General features: G+C 40.4%; 1 protein-coding gene across 2 annotated transcripts in view; it reads left to right on the top strand.

The window, feature by feature from the left end:
* The window catches only part of sorcs1 (sortilin-related VPS10 domain containing receptor 1), a 134,333-nt gene that overhangs the window by 58,150 nt on the left and 63,193 nt on the right, over nucleotides 1–12,990 (top strand). For both annotated transcript variants that reach the window (XM_088341622.1, XM_088341621.1), the window contains exons 10-11: nucleotides 5,684–5,830; nucleotides 8,395–8,497. In XM_088341622.1, the coding sequence (XP_088197748.1) occupies nucleotides 5,684–5,830; nucleotides 8,395–8,497 (250 nt within the window). The remainder of the gene's footprint in view (nucleotides 1–5,683; nucleotides 5,831–8,394; nucleotides 8,498–12,990) is intronic.

The following is a 12,990-nucleotide window of genomic DNA, read 5'->3' as shown; positions in this document are numbered from 1 at the left end:
ATCCAAGGAAAAAAAGTGTATATTTCCAAAGGTAAGGGTGGGAAAAATATATCAGATGAACACATTTACTCACGCAACTCCTTTTTCTTTAAACAACTTTTTACCCCCTCTGCTTTCCTTGTCGGTCCCTCACCTTTAGCGGCCCCCACTTAAACTCGGCTCCCCGCGTTTGTTCCGCCCCTCATTTTTCGTTCACCTGTGCAAAACATATCAGAATAAGTGTCTAAAATAAATACAAATAAATACATTACAAAAATATACAGTTGCAAATACATATTATACATGGTTTACACATATTAACAAAGAAAGACGGTACACCGAGAGAGTTTTTAAAGCTTTAATAATAATAATATAGCGTTGACAGGGCAGTTAACGGTAGCAACACTCGAGCGCCGCTAGCGGCCGTTAGAAAAAATACATAAATTGGCCGCATCACTGAATAAGCCGCAGGGTTGAAAGTTGGGAAAAAAAGTTGCGGCTTATAGTCCGGAATTTACAGTACTTTGTTTTTTTTAAAGGGACATTGTGAAATATTTAGGGCCTCCTAGTGCTGAGAAAAAGTTTAATCATTAAAAAAAAAGTTTTTCGATTTAAATCAAAAGATACATGAGCTATTATATTAATGTTCATTTAAAAGAAAAAAAATGGTAGAGAAATATGCATATATTTTACACTAGATGAGACTCACTTCGAGGGAGCTGACATGATTGTCTGCCATCTTGCTGTAATCCCAAAGAACAAAACCTTTTAAAAAGCAAAATAAAAGATTATTTTATTTTAGTCACTCATCAACAAAGTACTGTGCTTATTTCTTCCTTTCTCCAAATGTGTACTCAATTGCTTCATCCTGTGTGTTTACAAGTTGTGCTCGTATGAAGGATGGACTTACACTATATAGGTTTGGATACAAGTGTCCCATTTTTTGACTTGGAGATGGAAAATAAAATGCAAATTCCTCTCATAAAACTGTACAATAAATATGTTGGTAGAATGTTACAATATTCAAAAAAATAGTTCTGTATATAATTTAATTTCATTTGTATCTTGATATTTGTTTTGATTCTCTATACATATAATGTTCAATATATGAATTACTTTTTTAATTAATACTTGACATTTATTTACCTAATCTTTGTGTATATTAATAATAATAAATAATAATAAATAATAGTAAATAATAATAAATAATAATAATACAATAATAATTAATATTAATAATATTTTTCTTTACTTAACTTTCAAATTTTAAGTGTATTTGTACATCTTTGGTGCTTCAAAGTCTGGGGGCTTCAGAAGCAATCTGTGTCAGCTACAATATTGTTCAAATGAAGGCCCATAATGAATTTGAGAAATAATACATATCTTTGTCACGGTTGCCAATGGCGCCCAATTGGCCCCGCCCGTCTGGCACCAGCTGCGGCTCGTTGACTAGTTGGCTTCCCTCCTGTTTGAGCTCAGTGCTCTCACTCAACCTTTGTCAGTCCGTCAACGTACCTCTGCACCCGCACGACGTGGGTTTTGACTCTGTCCGGTTTCCTGCTTGTGTTTCCTGTCCGGTGTCGTTCCCGTCTATTTTGTCCTGTTTAATATCGATCTCCAGTTTCGTTCCCGGCTATTTTGTTCTGTTTGTTATTGATCTCCAGTGTCTGGTAGCGTTCCCGTCTAGTTTGTCCTGTTTAATTCCGATCTCCAGTGTCTGGTATCGTTTCCGTCTATCGTGTCCTGCTTGTTATCGGACTCCAGTTTCCAGTGCCTGATATCAATCGTGTCTGTTCCGTCCTGTCCGGTATCGACCCCATCTGTCCAATATCTGCTCGTGCAATTGGTATCGATCTCGTCGGCCTTTGGCTTCCTGTCATTCCACTCCAGACTGCTGCCTTACGTCTTCCAACGATCGCCGAATCACTGGTGTTTTGGGTTAACGTGCATAATTGCCCCATCTCATCTCATCTCATCTCAGTAGCTGCACCGCTTATCCTCAGTAGGGTCGTGGGGGTGCTGGAGCCCATCCCAGCAATCATCGGGCAGTGGGCAGGGGACACCCTGAACTGGTTGCCAGCCAATTGCAGGGCACACGGGGACAGACACCTCACTCACTCATTCACACCTAAGGACAATTGGGACTGGCCAATTCACCTGAAATGCATGTTTTTGGAATGTGGGAGGAGACCGGGGTGCCCGGAGGAAACCCACGCAAGCACGGGGAGAACATACAAACTCCGCACAGGAAGTCTGCAGCTGGATTTGAACCCACGCTGGAGGTTCCCATGACGTGAACTGTGCCGCACATGCGCTAACCACTGCGCCGCCGTGCTGCCTAATTGCCCCATTTTCCCGTAGAATAAATCTAAAATAAAGCTTTTGTGAGAAACGTCACGCATCTGGGTCCTCCTACTGTTCCTGTTCTTGACAACTTTTATACTCTAAGCATACATTTTTCAATAAAATCAAACATTAATGTCATCAATATGCATTATTTGTATAAAATGTAATGGACCAAAATTTATCATAACGGTACTCTGGTCCATAATTCTGTTTCGCTGAACACTAAAAAAATGAAACATTATTTTGATCATAAGAAAAGGAAAAGAATAATAAAGAGCCGGGCATGCTGCTCATGTCTTTCATTACCTCAGGCAGGGCCAAAGCATCAAATCCACTGCCTTGATTGGGGTCACCACCCATAATGTAAGATCTTCTAAAACCTTCCTCAGGAACAGATTGAAGTGCCTGCCAGTTCTAAAAGTGGAGTTTCATTGCTTAATGCAGCTGCCTCTGAGTCATGTCTGTATTTTTAACTACTCTGCCTCCAGCAAGCAGTCAGAGGTGTTTTAGAAACACATTAGCCAGCTAGATCATTTGCAGGGTTGGGTAGGGTTACTTTAACTGGATTACTTTCAATGACTTTTGGATTACTCCAATACCAAATATGCTAATAAAAAACAAAAGAAACTAAATATGAATAAAATTATGACTCACAACACGTGGTACGCTTTATCTCCTGGCTTTGATCTCTTTCCTTTACTCCCCAAGCCAGCACAAAATTTAGTAATTGTCACAATTACCCGGATCGGGAACACCTGTGCTCAGGATTTGGCGCCGACAGCTGATTGGCGCACCCTGTCCTCTTAAATCCTCAGCTTCCGGAGACAAGCTGTCTGATTGTACTATGCTACCTGTTGCCATCTGCTCATAAAGCCCGTACCTCCGACACATTTCCGAACACTACGACGCCCTTCTTCTCCAGCCCCGACCAACAACACGACGATTCCGCCCTACCGCGACCATTTCCGCCAAGCCTTCGCCCGCCTGTCAAGCTTCGTCAATCCGTCAAACAACGGATCAAAGAATCACGCCTTGTCATTCCTTCCTTACAATAAAAAACAAGAAACGAGTGCAAGTGATCTCAGTTTTCCTTCTGTCCCGCCTGACAGTAATTTTATTCATATTTAGTTTATTTTGTCTTGTATTAGCATATTTGGTATTGGAGTAATCCAAAAGTCATTGAAAGTAATCCAGTTAAAGTAACCCTACCCAACCCTGATCATTTGCTACTTTTTGGCCATTCTTTCCACGTTGAATTCAGTGGCACCTCTACACACGAGAATTTAGACACACACGTTTTTGTTTTAAAAATCTACCTCACTTAACAAAGGAAAATCCAGTTCACGAGCAGTCCCCGAGGCTACCACTAGAGAGCGTTCACCTCCATCGGCTTGGTCCTGTTTGCACATGCCACCTGATTCTGAGCTTTTGGTTATACCTGTGTCAAGTACCTGCATTCCAAAGCGAGTTTGTTTTAATTGCATCTTTTTAATCACATTTAATAGCATCTTCTCTGTGTGACCTTAGTCATGAGTTCCGGACAGGGAAACAGAAATGTGTCTGAGAAAAAACTGAAGAATGATAACAATTGAAACGAAGCAAGAAATAATAGAGAAACATGGGCATGGTGTTTGTGTGAGTAACCAAGCAAAGAAGAATTTACGCAGCACTTCGCTAATAATTTCTGAGGGGGGTTATTTTCCTGATGCAGAATGAACAGAGAAGCTGACGTCTACAAAGGAGATTAAATAGGTGCTGGCGAAGTATGAGGAAGTTGCTGCTTCTTTAAAAAAAAAAGAAAAAAGAAAAAAAAACATCCATTAAAAAATGGCAACTGGTCATGCTTTATGTAATGAACCCTGCCTTAGGGCAGCATGGCACCTTGCCTTAGGGCAGCAAACCCACGCAAGCATGGGGAGAACATGCAAACTCCACACAGGAGTTTCGATCTCATGAACTCAGAACCGTGCCACTCGCTAACTACTGCGCCGCCGTGCTTCCCATATACTGTGATATATATATATGTCTTGGGAACCTCCTATGTGGGTTCAAATCCAGCTACCGGACTTCCTGTGCGGAGTTTGTATGTTCTCACCGTGCTTGCGTGGGTTTCCTTCGGGCACTCCGGTTTCCTCCCACATTCCAAAGACATTTCAGGTGGATTGGCTGGTCCAAATTGTCCCTAGGTGTGAATGAACGAGCGAGTTGTCTGTCCCTGTGTGCCCTGCTATTGGCTGGCAACCAGTTCCGGGTGTCCCCTGCCCACTGCGATGTTTGCTGGGATGGGCTCCAGCACCACCGCGACCCTACTGAGGATAAGCAGTGCAGCTGATGATATATATATATATATATATATATATATATATATATATATATATATATATATATATATATATATATATATATATATATATATATATATTATTATTTTTTTATTAGATTTCAAAAAAACTGTAGAAAATGATGGCGTGAGTTTGGGCAAAAGAAAGTGATGAACAAAAACTGAAACGGGCAAAAAAATAAATACATTGTGTTGTAAAAACGTTTTGTGTGTTGACGTCCATTTTAAGGTAAAGTAACTTTATTTCTGAGTGTACAATAAGTACTTACGTATCCTCGAAAGTCATGCGCCGTCACTGAGGTTGCTGAATTCGTTAGTTTTCATGATTTAACTTGGAGAGAAGTCGCTTGTTACATGAGCAATTTGGGCTACAAGCACGATCCTGGAATGAATTAAGCTCATATGTAGAGGTACCACTGTATAACAAATACGAGCAACTGTGATTGTGTTACTGTGGCAACTAATATACCGTAAATTCCGGACTATAAGCCGCTACTTTTTTCCCAAACCTTCAACCCTGCGGCCAATTTATGTAATTTTCTAACAGCCGCCAGCGGCGCTCAAGTACAAAAGATAAGATTCAGACCGGTGGAATATATGCGCCGAGCAAGACCGCAACTTCTTAGCTTGTGCATAAATGTAAGAAAGTGAGACCTGTTGTCACGGCGGACAATAGTGGATATATATTTTTCCCACCCTTACCTTTGGAAATAAAGACTTTTTTTCCTTGGATTAGTTTCAACGAGTACCCGGACTCTGCAGGTCTGCATCAAACGTTAAGTACCGGTATCATTTTCTGTTCATTTTGCCGGCTGTGGTTTTTAGACTGTGTACTTTATATTCAGTTACAATCGCGGGACTCAATGCCGGGAATGGGCAAATTTTGTGAGTGTATTACATGTTTTAATATGAGCGCATGCGGCTTGTATACAGGTGACTGTGATGGACATACAGTAATCTAATTTGACCTTTTTTTTAAAGCTTTTCCAAACATATTTTCATCTTTGGGTTTTACAGGTGGCAGGTATAAAGGGTATTTTCTTGGCCAACAAAAGAACGGATAAGCAAACCAAGACGTACATCACCTACAACAGAGGCAGAGACTGGAGGTTACTACAAGCACCAGATAAAGACCTAAGAGGCAACAGCATACACTGTTTGCCAGTGAGTATCTGCATTTAAAGCCTAACCCTCAAAGAGAGAGAGATTGAGTTTGAGAGGGAAAGAGAGTCAGCTTTGTAAAGAGACATATTCAACAAAAGAAGAAAGAGAGATACAGTGGCAGGGACAGTGAGCAAGACAGAACGAGACAGTGGGACTGAGAAAGACAGGCTGAGAGAGAAAGGTAAATTGACAGACAGGCAGACAGACAAAGGCAGAGAGAGAAAGAAATACATAAAATGATAGAAAAACCAAAAAGACAGTGAAACATAGTGTAAGACAGAAAGAGACAGACAGAGAGGGACAGAACCAATGCGACAAACAGCGATAGACACAGAGAAACAGATACAAACAACCAGAACGAGAGACAGAAAAACAAAGAAAGACAGACAGAGCCAGAAAGAGAGAGAAAGACAGACACAGATCAACAAAGTGTGACCGACAGAGTGACAGAGAAAGACATAGACAGACAGAAAGCGAGAAAGAGATGGAGAGAAACAGAGAGAGAGAAAAAGAGACAGACAGACAGAGATGGGGAGAGACAGACAGAGTCAGACACAAACAGACAGAGGGACAAAAAGAGAAGTGAGTGTGATTTGAGTATGAAATGTTCTATCGAGTGGGAATGAGGTAGAAGCATAAGAATTTGGACATTCCTCATGGTGAGTCAATTTCTGAATCAAGGTTACAACATTAAACATTCGGTGAGATAGTGTCATAGATGATGTTGTGACTGCAGAACTTTTGTGAATATCATTTTTGACACCAAAACTTGAATTTGTCTTTCTTTCGTCTGACAGTAAGTAAGGGACATTCCCTCCTACCCGTATTACAACGCAATTTGTCAACAAATGTCATGATTTCAATAAACCCCAAACCACCTCTCACAGCACGGCCTACATCATTGGCATTTCCCTCAGTGTTAATAGGAATTGTGCTGTAAAGGTTAACCAAATCAAAACTAACTGTGAACCGAGCCAATACAGAAATCACATGGAAGGTTTTAATATCAATACACAGACGCTCCCCTACCTACTATCAGGAAACCAGAAAAGACCAGTGGACCCCAGAGCGTTCGTTTAAGTCTTTTATTAAGGAAGCGTTCAGGGCTTGCTGGAGACGTGATGGCCGTCAGACGTCAGCAGCGGCGACGGGGAGATGACTTCGGAACGAGTCCGGAATCGTAGTGCGAAAGTCAGGGACGGAAACAGGTCGGATCGGAGGCAGGCAGAAACGGGTAAGCAGAGTTTAAATGAACGGGATATCAGGAGAAACACACAGAGTTACAAAATGTACACTCTGACACTGCTCTCTGGACACAGCGCGCTTAAGAGAGAAGTGCCAGCCAATCAGAAGGCGCCCACCCAGGCGCCACATGATTGCTCCAGGTGATCTGAGTTAGTAATCATGACACTTAAGGACATTCGAGTTACGGAAAACAGTAGATACGAACAGGGTTGGGTAGGGTTACTTTAACTGGATTAATTTCAATTACTTTTAGATTACTCCAATACCAAATATGTTAATAAAAGAAAAAAGAAACTAAATAGGAATAAAATGACTACATTTTGTGCAGGCTCGGGGAGTAACGGAATACATGGAACGGCAAAAAGGATGTTGGCAAGCTGTTTGGATTTATTTTAATTTTTTCTCTGTCGCGTTTTATGTTTGTTTTGCGTGAGATCAAAGAGATCAAAGCCAGGAGAGAAAGCTTACCACGTGTTGTGAGTCATCATTGTATTCATATTTAGTTAATTTTGTCTTTTATTAGCATATTTGGTATTGGAGTCATCCAAAAGTAATTGAAAGTAATCCAGTTAAAGTAACCCTACCCAACCCTGGATATGAACAATATCGAAAACTATCCGAACAGTGCTGTAACTTAGATATTGTATTGTACACCTTTTTCCGAGAACAGGACGTTACAGGAGTGCTATTTCCCGCCGCTGCCGGCGTGTGGTGGCGCTGTGAGAGGTCACCCAGCATCCACCCCAAAGAAAAAAAATCAAGCTTCCCCCTCCTAGTTCGTGTGTAAACATACTATACTGTATCTCCAGCGCGCTAGGAACTTTGACATTTTTATTGTTTAATATCTCGTGCCTCCATTCAATATGTACGGTGTAAAGTGTAAAGAATAGGCGAGCCGTTTCATTTGAAATGAAAGTGGAATAAGAAAGCTTGATGCGGTTGAGAAAATGTTTGGATCGCTTTTTTTTCTCGGCCACTTTTTACCACAAAGTCAGCTAACCCTTGAAGTCCATCTTCTAAAAGTAAGTTAAACTTTGTTTATCTTTGTAGAGCATATTGTTTTTTTGGGAACAAAACAATACAGGTTACTTATACAAGCCTTAAACATACTTATATAAACTTAAACATACATTCCATACAAAATATACCACTGAAGCAACTTCTGAACAAATTCAACTTACGAACGATCGTCCGGAACAGATCTCGTTCGTAACTAGGGCAGCGTCTGTATTGGAAACCTTTGTGTGCTCTATTTTTTATGAAATTATTTTTGTAATGATTTGGGCTCTGACCTTGATTTGGTGTCTTTTTTTACACAGCCGTATTGCTCATTGCATCTTTATCTTCATGTCTCTGCAAATCCCTATACTTCTGGAAACATAGCAAGTAAAGACACAGCGCCTGGGATTATTGTAGCGTCAGGTGAGTTTCTGAAGCCTTTTTATCTTTTAAATGGAAAATACCATAAACAGCAGAAAACAAAAGCTCTGTAGAACCTTATCGGTAATGTCCTTGAGTATTTAAGTCAATGTCAGTCTAGGTTGGAGGTGGGCACAGTTCTGAGGTCAAGGGTTCAAATCCAGCTACCAGCATTCCTGTGCAGAGTTTGCATGTTCTCCCCGTGCTTGTGTGGGTTTCCCCCCGGGTACTCCGGTTTCCTCCCACATTCCAAAAACATGCATGTCAAGGTAATTGAATTGTCCAAATTGTCCCTAGGTGTGAATGAGAAAATGAAAGTGAATTGTCTGTCTCTGTGTGCCAAGCAACTGGCTGGCAACCAGTTGAGAGTGTCCCTTGCCCACTGCCCGAGGAGAGATGGGATGGGCTCCAGCACCCCCGCGACCCTACTGAGGATAAGCGGTGCAGATAATGGATGGATGGACTTCTGACAGAAGTCAGCTTTCGGGCTTGGCAGTTCTTAACTGCAGTTTTTGAATGCAACACATAAAAATAAATATACAGACGCTCCCAGACTAACGAACATTCGAAAAAACGGTAGATACAATATTTTTTTCAGGATGTCGAAAAATATCCCGACATTGCTTTTTTCCGCCATTACTGGGATGTGGCACTGTGAGAGGTCACCCAGCATCCACCTTGAAGGACAATCTGCTTCCTCTTCCTAGTTCATGTGTAAACATTCTATACTGTATCTCCAGCGCGCTAATTCTTTGACATTTTGATTGTTTAGTATCTCGTGCATCCATTCAATATGGTTGGTGTAAAGTGTAAGGAAGAGGCGAGCCGTTTCTTTTGAAATTAAAGTGACGTTAGAAAGTTTAATGCGGTAGAGAAAATGGCTGTATCGCTTTTTTTCGGCCACTTTCTACCGTGAAGGAGGAAGGCGCCTAACTCTTGAAGCTCATCTTCCAAAAGTATGTTAAACTTAACTTTATTTTGTCTTTATAGAGCATATTATTTTATGATTTTTTTTAAGTACAAAACAACACAGATTACTTATACAAGCCTTAAACATACTTCTATTAACCTTAAACATATAAAATATAGCACTGAAACAACTTACGAACAAATTAAACTTACGATCGTCCAGAACCTCGTTCGTAAGTAGGGCAGCGTCTGTATATTAAAATAAACATGCACCTGTAAGCGTTGGTTTATCCATGTATCTCACTCTCAAGAGGGTATGTTAGGGGCTCTCCTTATCTGTGATCTGTTTGTTTCATTATGCGCCACTTTGTGCCCAGGGCGTGCAAAGTTTATGCTGCAATACAAGACAAAATAATACCCACAGTGTCTCAGTGTTGAGAAAAAGTGTCAGAAATTGACACTACCATCTGCACATTCACACTTCTGCGTTATTTACTCCCACTCGAATTCTCAGAGTAAATAACTCAGCAGCACATGCCGCAGGTGTCTGTAAATTAAGTATTTTTTTGGGTTATTTTTTTCTCTTCAAGTGTGGGTGTCTGGACTCCAGCATGTGCAAGGACTGCAAATGTAAATTGCAAAAGGCCCAGTTAAAAAAATTCCTAGTCATCCCGGCTTTAAACGCCAAAATATTTGCCATATCAAATAACTTATACAGTAAATATTAGTCAAGTCATGTTTATTTGTATAGCCCTTAATCACAAAGAGTCTCAAAGGGCTGCACAGACCACAGATTATTTCAAACCACAGACTATTATTCCAACCTACCCTGATCTAAGACCTACATGAGAGCAAGGAAAAACTCAAAAACCTCAATATGAACAAACCTTGAGAAGGGACCGCACATGATGTAATCCCCCTTCCAGGATGACCAGGCTGCAATAACAAATAATACACATATATTGCCAACATAAAATATAGGATATTAATATGCTATAGCAGTGTTTTTCAACCTTTTTTTTAGCTAAGGCACACTTTTTTTCGTTAGAAAATCTCAAGGAACACATTCCTTGTTTAAAAATCTCATCTCATCTCATCTCATTAGCTGCACCGCTTATCCTCAGTAGGGTTGCGGGGGTGCTGGAGCCCATCCCAGCAATCATCGGGCAGGGGGCAGGGGACACCCTGAACTTGTTGCCAGCCAGTCGCAGGGCACACAGGGACAGACAACTCGCTTGCTCATTCACACCCAGGGACAATTTGGACCGGCCCATCCACCTGAAATGCATGTCTTTGGAATGTGGGAGGAAACCGGAGTGCCCGGAGGAAACCCACGCAAGCACGGGGAGAACATACAAACTCCGCACAGGAAGACTGGAGCTGGATTTGAACCCACGCAGGAGGTTCCCATGACATGAAGTGTGCCGCACACGCGCTAACCACTTAGTTCAAATAATCATATTGCTTAAAATGACAGTAGTTTTTTTTATCTTCTGTGGTTATCGTGGCTCAGGAGTTAATACAGGTTATTATTCATTTAGGTGTATATTTTGATGTCATTTTGAAAGATTTTTTTTAACTGCCATATTTCTTTGTTTTAGAAAATAATAAAATAATAATAAAAATACATTCGCAAAATCACTTTCGCAATTTGTTTACATAATTTGATGTATTATTGATCGTATCTGTGCAAAACTAAAACTAATGAAAAGAAAGGGCTCTGCAGCCTTTTAGAGCAGGTTGACTTCCTTATTTGAACGCTTCTTCTTTCCCCTTTTTCTTTTTAAGCTCAAAACCCAGTGATCTGTTCTCCCTATTTAGAGTGTCTACTAAATTTTAAACTGTTTTTATTTACATTTATATAAGTTATCAAATATATTTCCCCTGCACTACCCCTTGAGAATATTATTTGTATAAAAAATAAATGTAAAAATGGCAATCTACTGCCACCTGCTGATATGTATGTATGTTAGTGACTCGGCTGATGACCTAAAAAAAACAAAGATACTAAACAGCGGGATGCTTTTTTTACAAAGACAAAATTGGTCAGTTCCTTGCAGCACACTAGACAAGGTCTCACGGCATGCTAGTGTGCCCTGGCACACTGGTTGAAAAACACTGCTATAGAATAGAAGTGTGTTTTAAGCCTAGTTTTAAACAGTTCCACTGAGGTTGCATATCAAATCTCAGGGGGAAGAGCATATTACATTTAAATATTTCCTAGACATCACCAGCCCAAAGTGAAAAGACGATAACAACACCCCATAGATCAGGGATGTCAAACTCAATTGCACAAGGGGCCAAAATTCAAAACACAAATAAGGTCGCGGGCCAACCAGGATAAACATTTATTGAACACACTTAAACTGATTGTTTTTGGAACATAAATATGAATAAAAACAGACAGACTGGGGCGGCAGTGGCTCAGGAGGCTAGAGTGCTCGTCTTGGGATCAAGGGATCCCAGTTCGAATCCCAGCTCGTCCGTGTTACATGTCAAAGTGTCCTTGGGTAAGATACTGAACCCCTAATACCCCCAATAAGCAGGTTAGCGCCTTACATGGCTGCAAGGCCGCTATTGGGAAATGTGGAGCACATTGTAAAGCGCTTTGGGAAGTCATTGACTTGAAAAGCGCTATATAAATGCGGATCATTTCATTTCATTTCAAGAGTATTAAATTTAAACCTTAAATCACTTATACAGTATTTATTATTTTGCAGTGAATAAAAATATCTTGTTAAATTACACAACTTAGAACTTAACTTAAACAACTTAACCTTAAAATAACATTCAAATTCCTTTGCTCCTATGTCAATGTATGTATTAAAACTTTAATGTCCCAAAAGATTTTGCACTCCTTAATATATTTCCTGTCAAAAGTAAAAATATGAAAATGCTACACAAATTATTTTGTAAAAACGTGAAACATTCTGAGAACAGGGAGCCTGATGTTCTTACCTTTGGCGCAGATGGAGTAGGGCGAGAGATGGGAGGGAGTGCTTGCGCTTTTTGCACAGCTCCACCCATCCCTCCCACTCACCCAATCAAATAACTTTAAGTTCTCTTCCGGTGTTTTGGCATATTTACAATTTGTTCCGTGGATTCATCAAAAAGTATCTGAACACTGAACACAGATTATATAGTGAGCTTTTATATAAAGGATTCTTTAGCGTTGTACAGCCAAAACGAGTTTTTTTTGTGTGACACTTTGACTGTAAATTGTAGTCAAAACGTGCCCTATATATCCTGAAAAGTACTGGTTTATTGGTTCAGCTCTGGTTTGGCTTTGCGTGTATCTGAGCAGGATCAATGGCTCAAGTTTTGAACGAGATGGAGAAAATTTGCATGCAATTAAATATGTCTCTGAGCCATAGGTACTCATTTCTGGCTCGTGAGCCATAGGTTCCCGACCCCTGGTATATAATATAGTATATGTCATATATGAAAGAATGGGTACAGTGACTAAAACATCAGAATAGGATGTCCAGGGATGAGACGGTGTTGTTCATATTGACGGGCCATTAATAACAATAATGTAAAATGGTCTTGCGGGCCGGATATGATTACACGCCGGGCCGGACGTGGCC

Source organism: Urocampus carinirostris, chromosome 8, assembly GCF_059441175.1.
Source record: "Urocampus carinirostris isolate Australia breed hairy pipefish chromosome 8, RoL_Ucar_1.0, whole genome shotgun sequence".
In the NCBI taxonomy this organism is placed as follows: Eukaryota; Metazoa; Chordata; class Actinopteri; order Syngnathiformes; family Syngnathidae; genus Urocampus; species Urocampus carinirostris.
The sequence above is the reverse complement of the archived record's forward strand: the minus strand, read 5'-3'. Positions and strand labels throughout refer to the sequence as shown.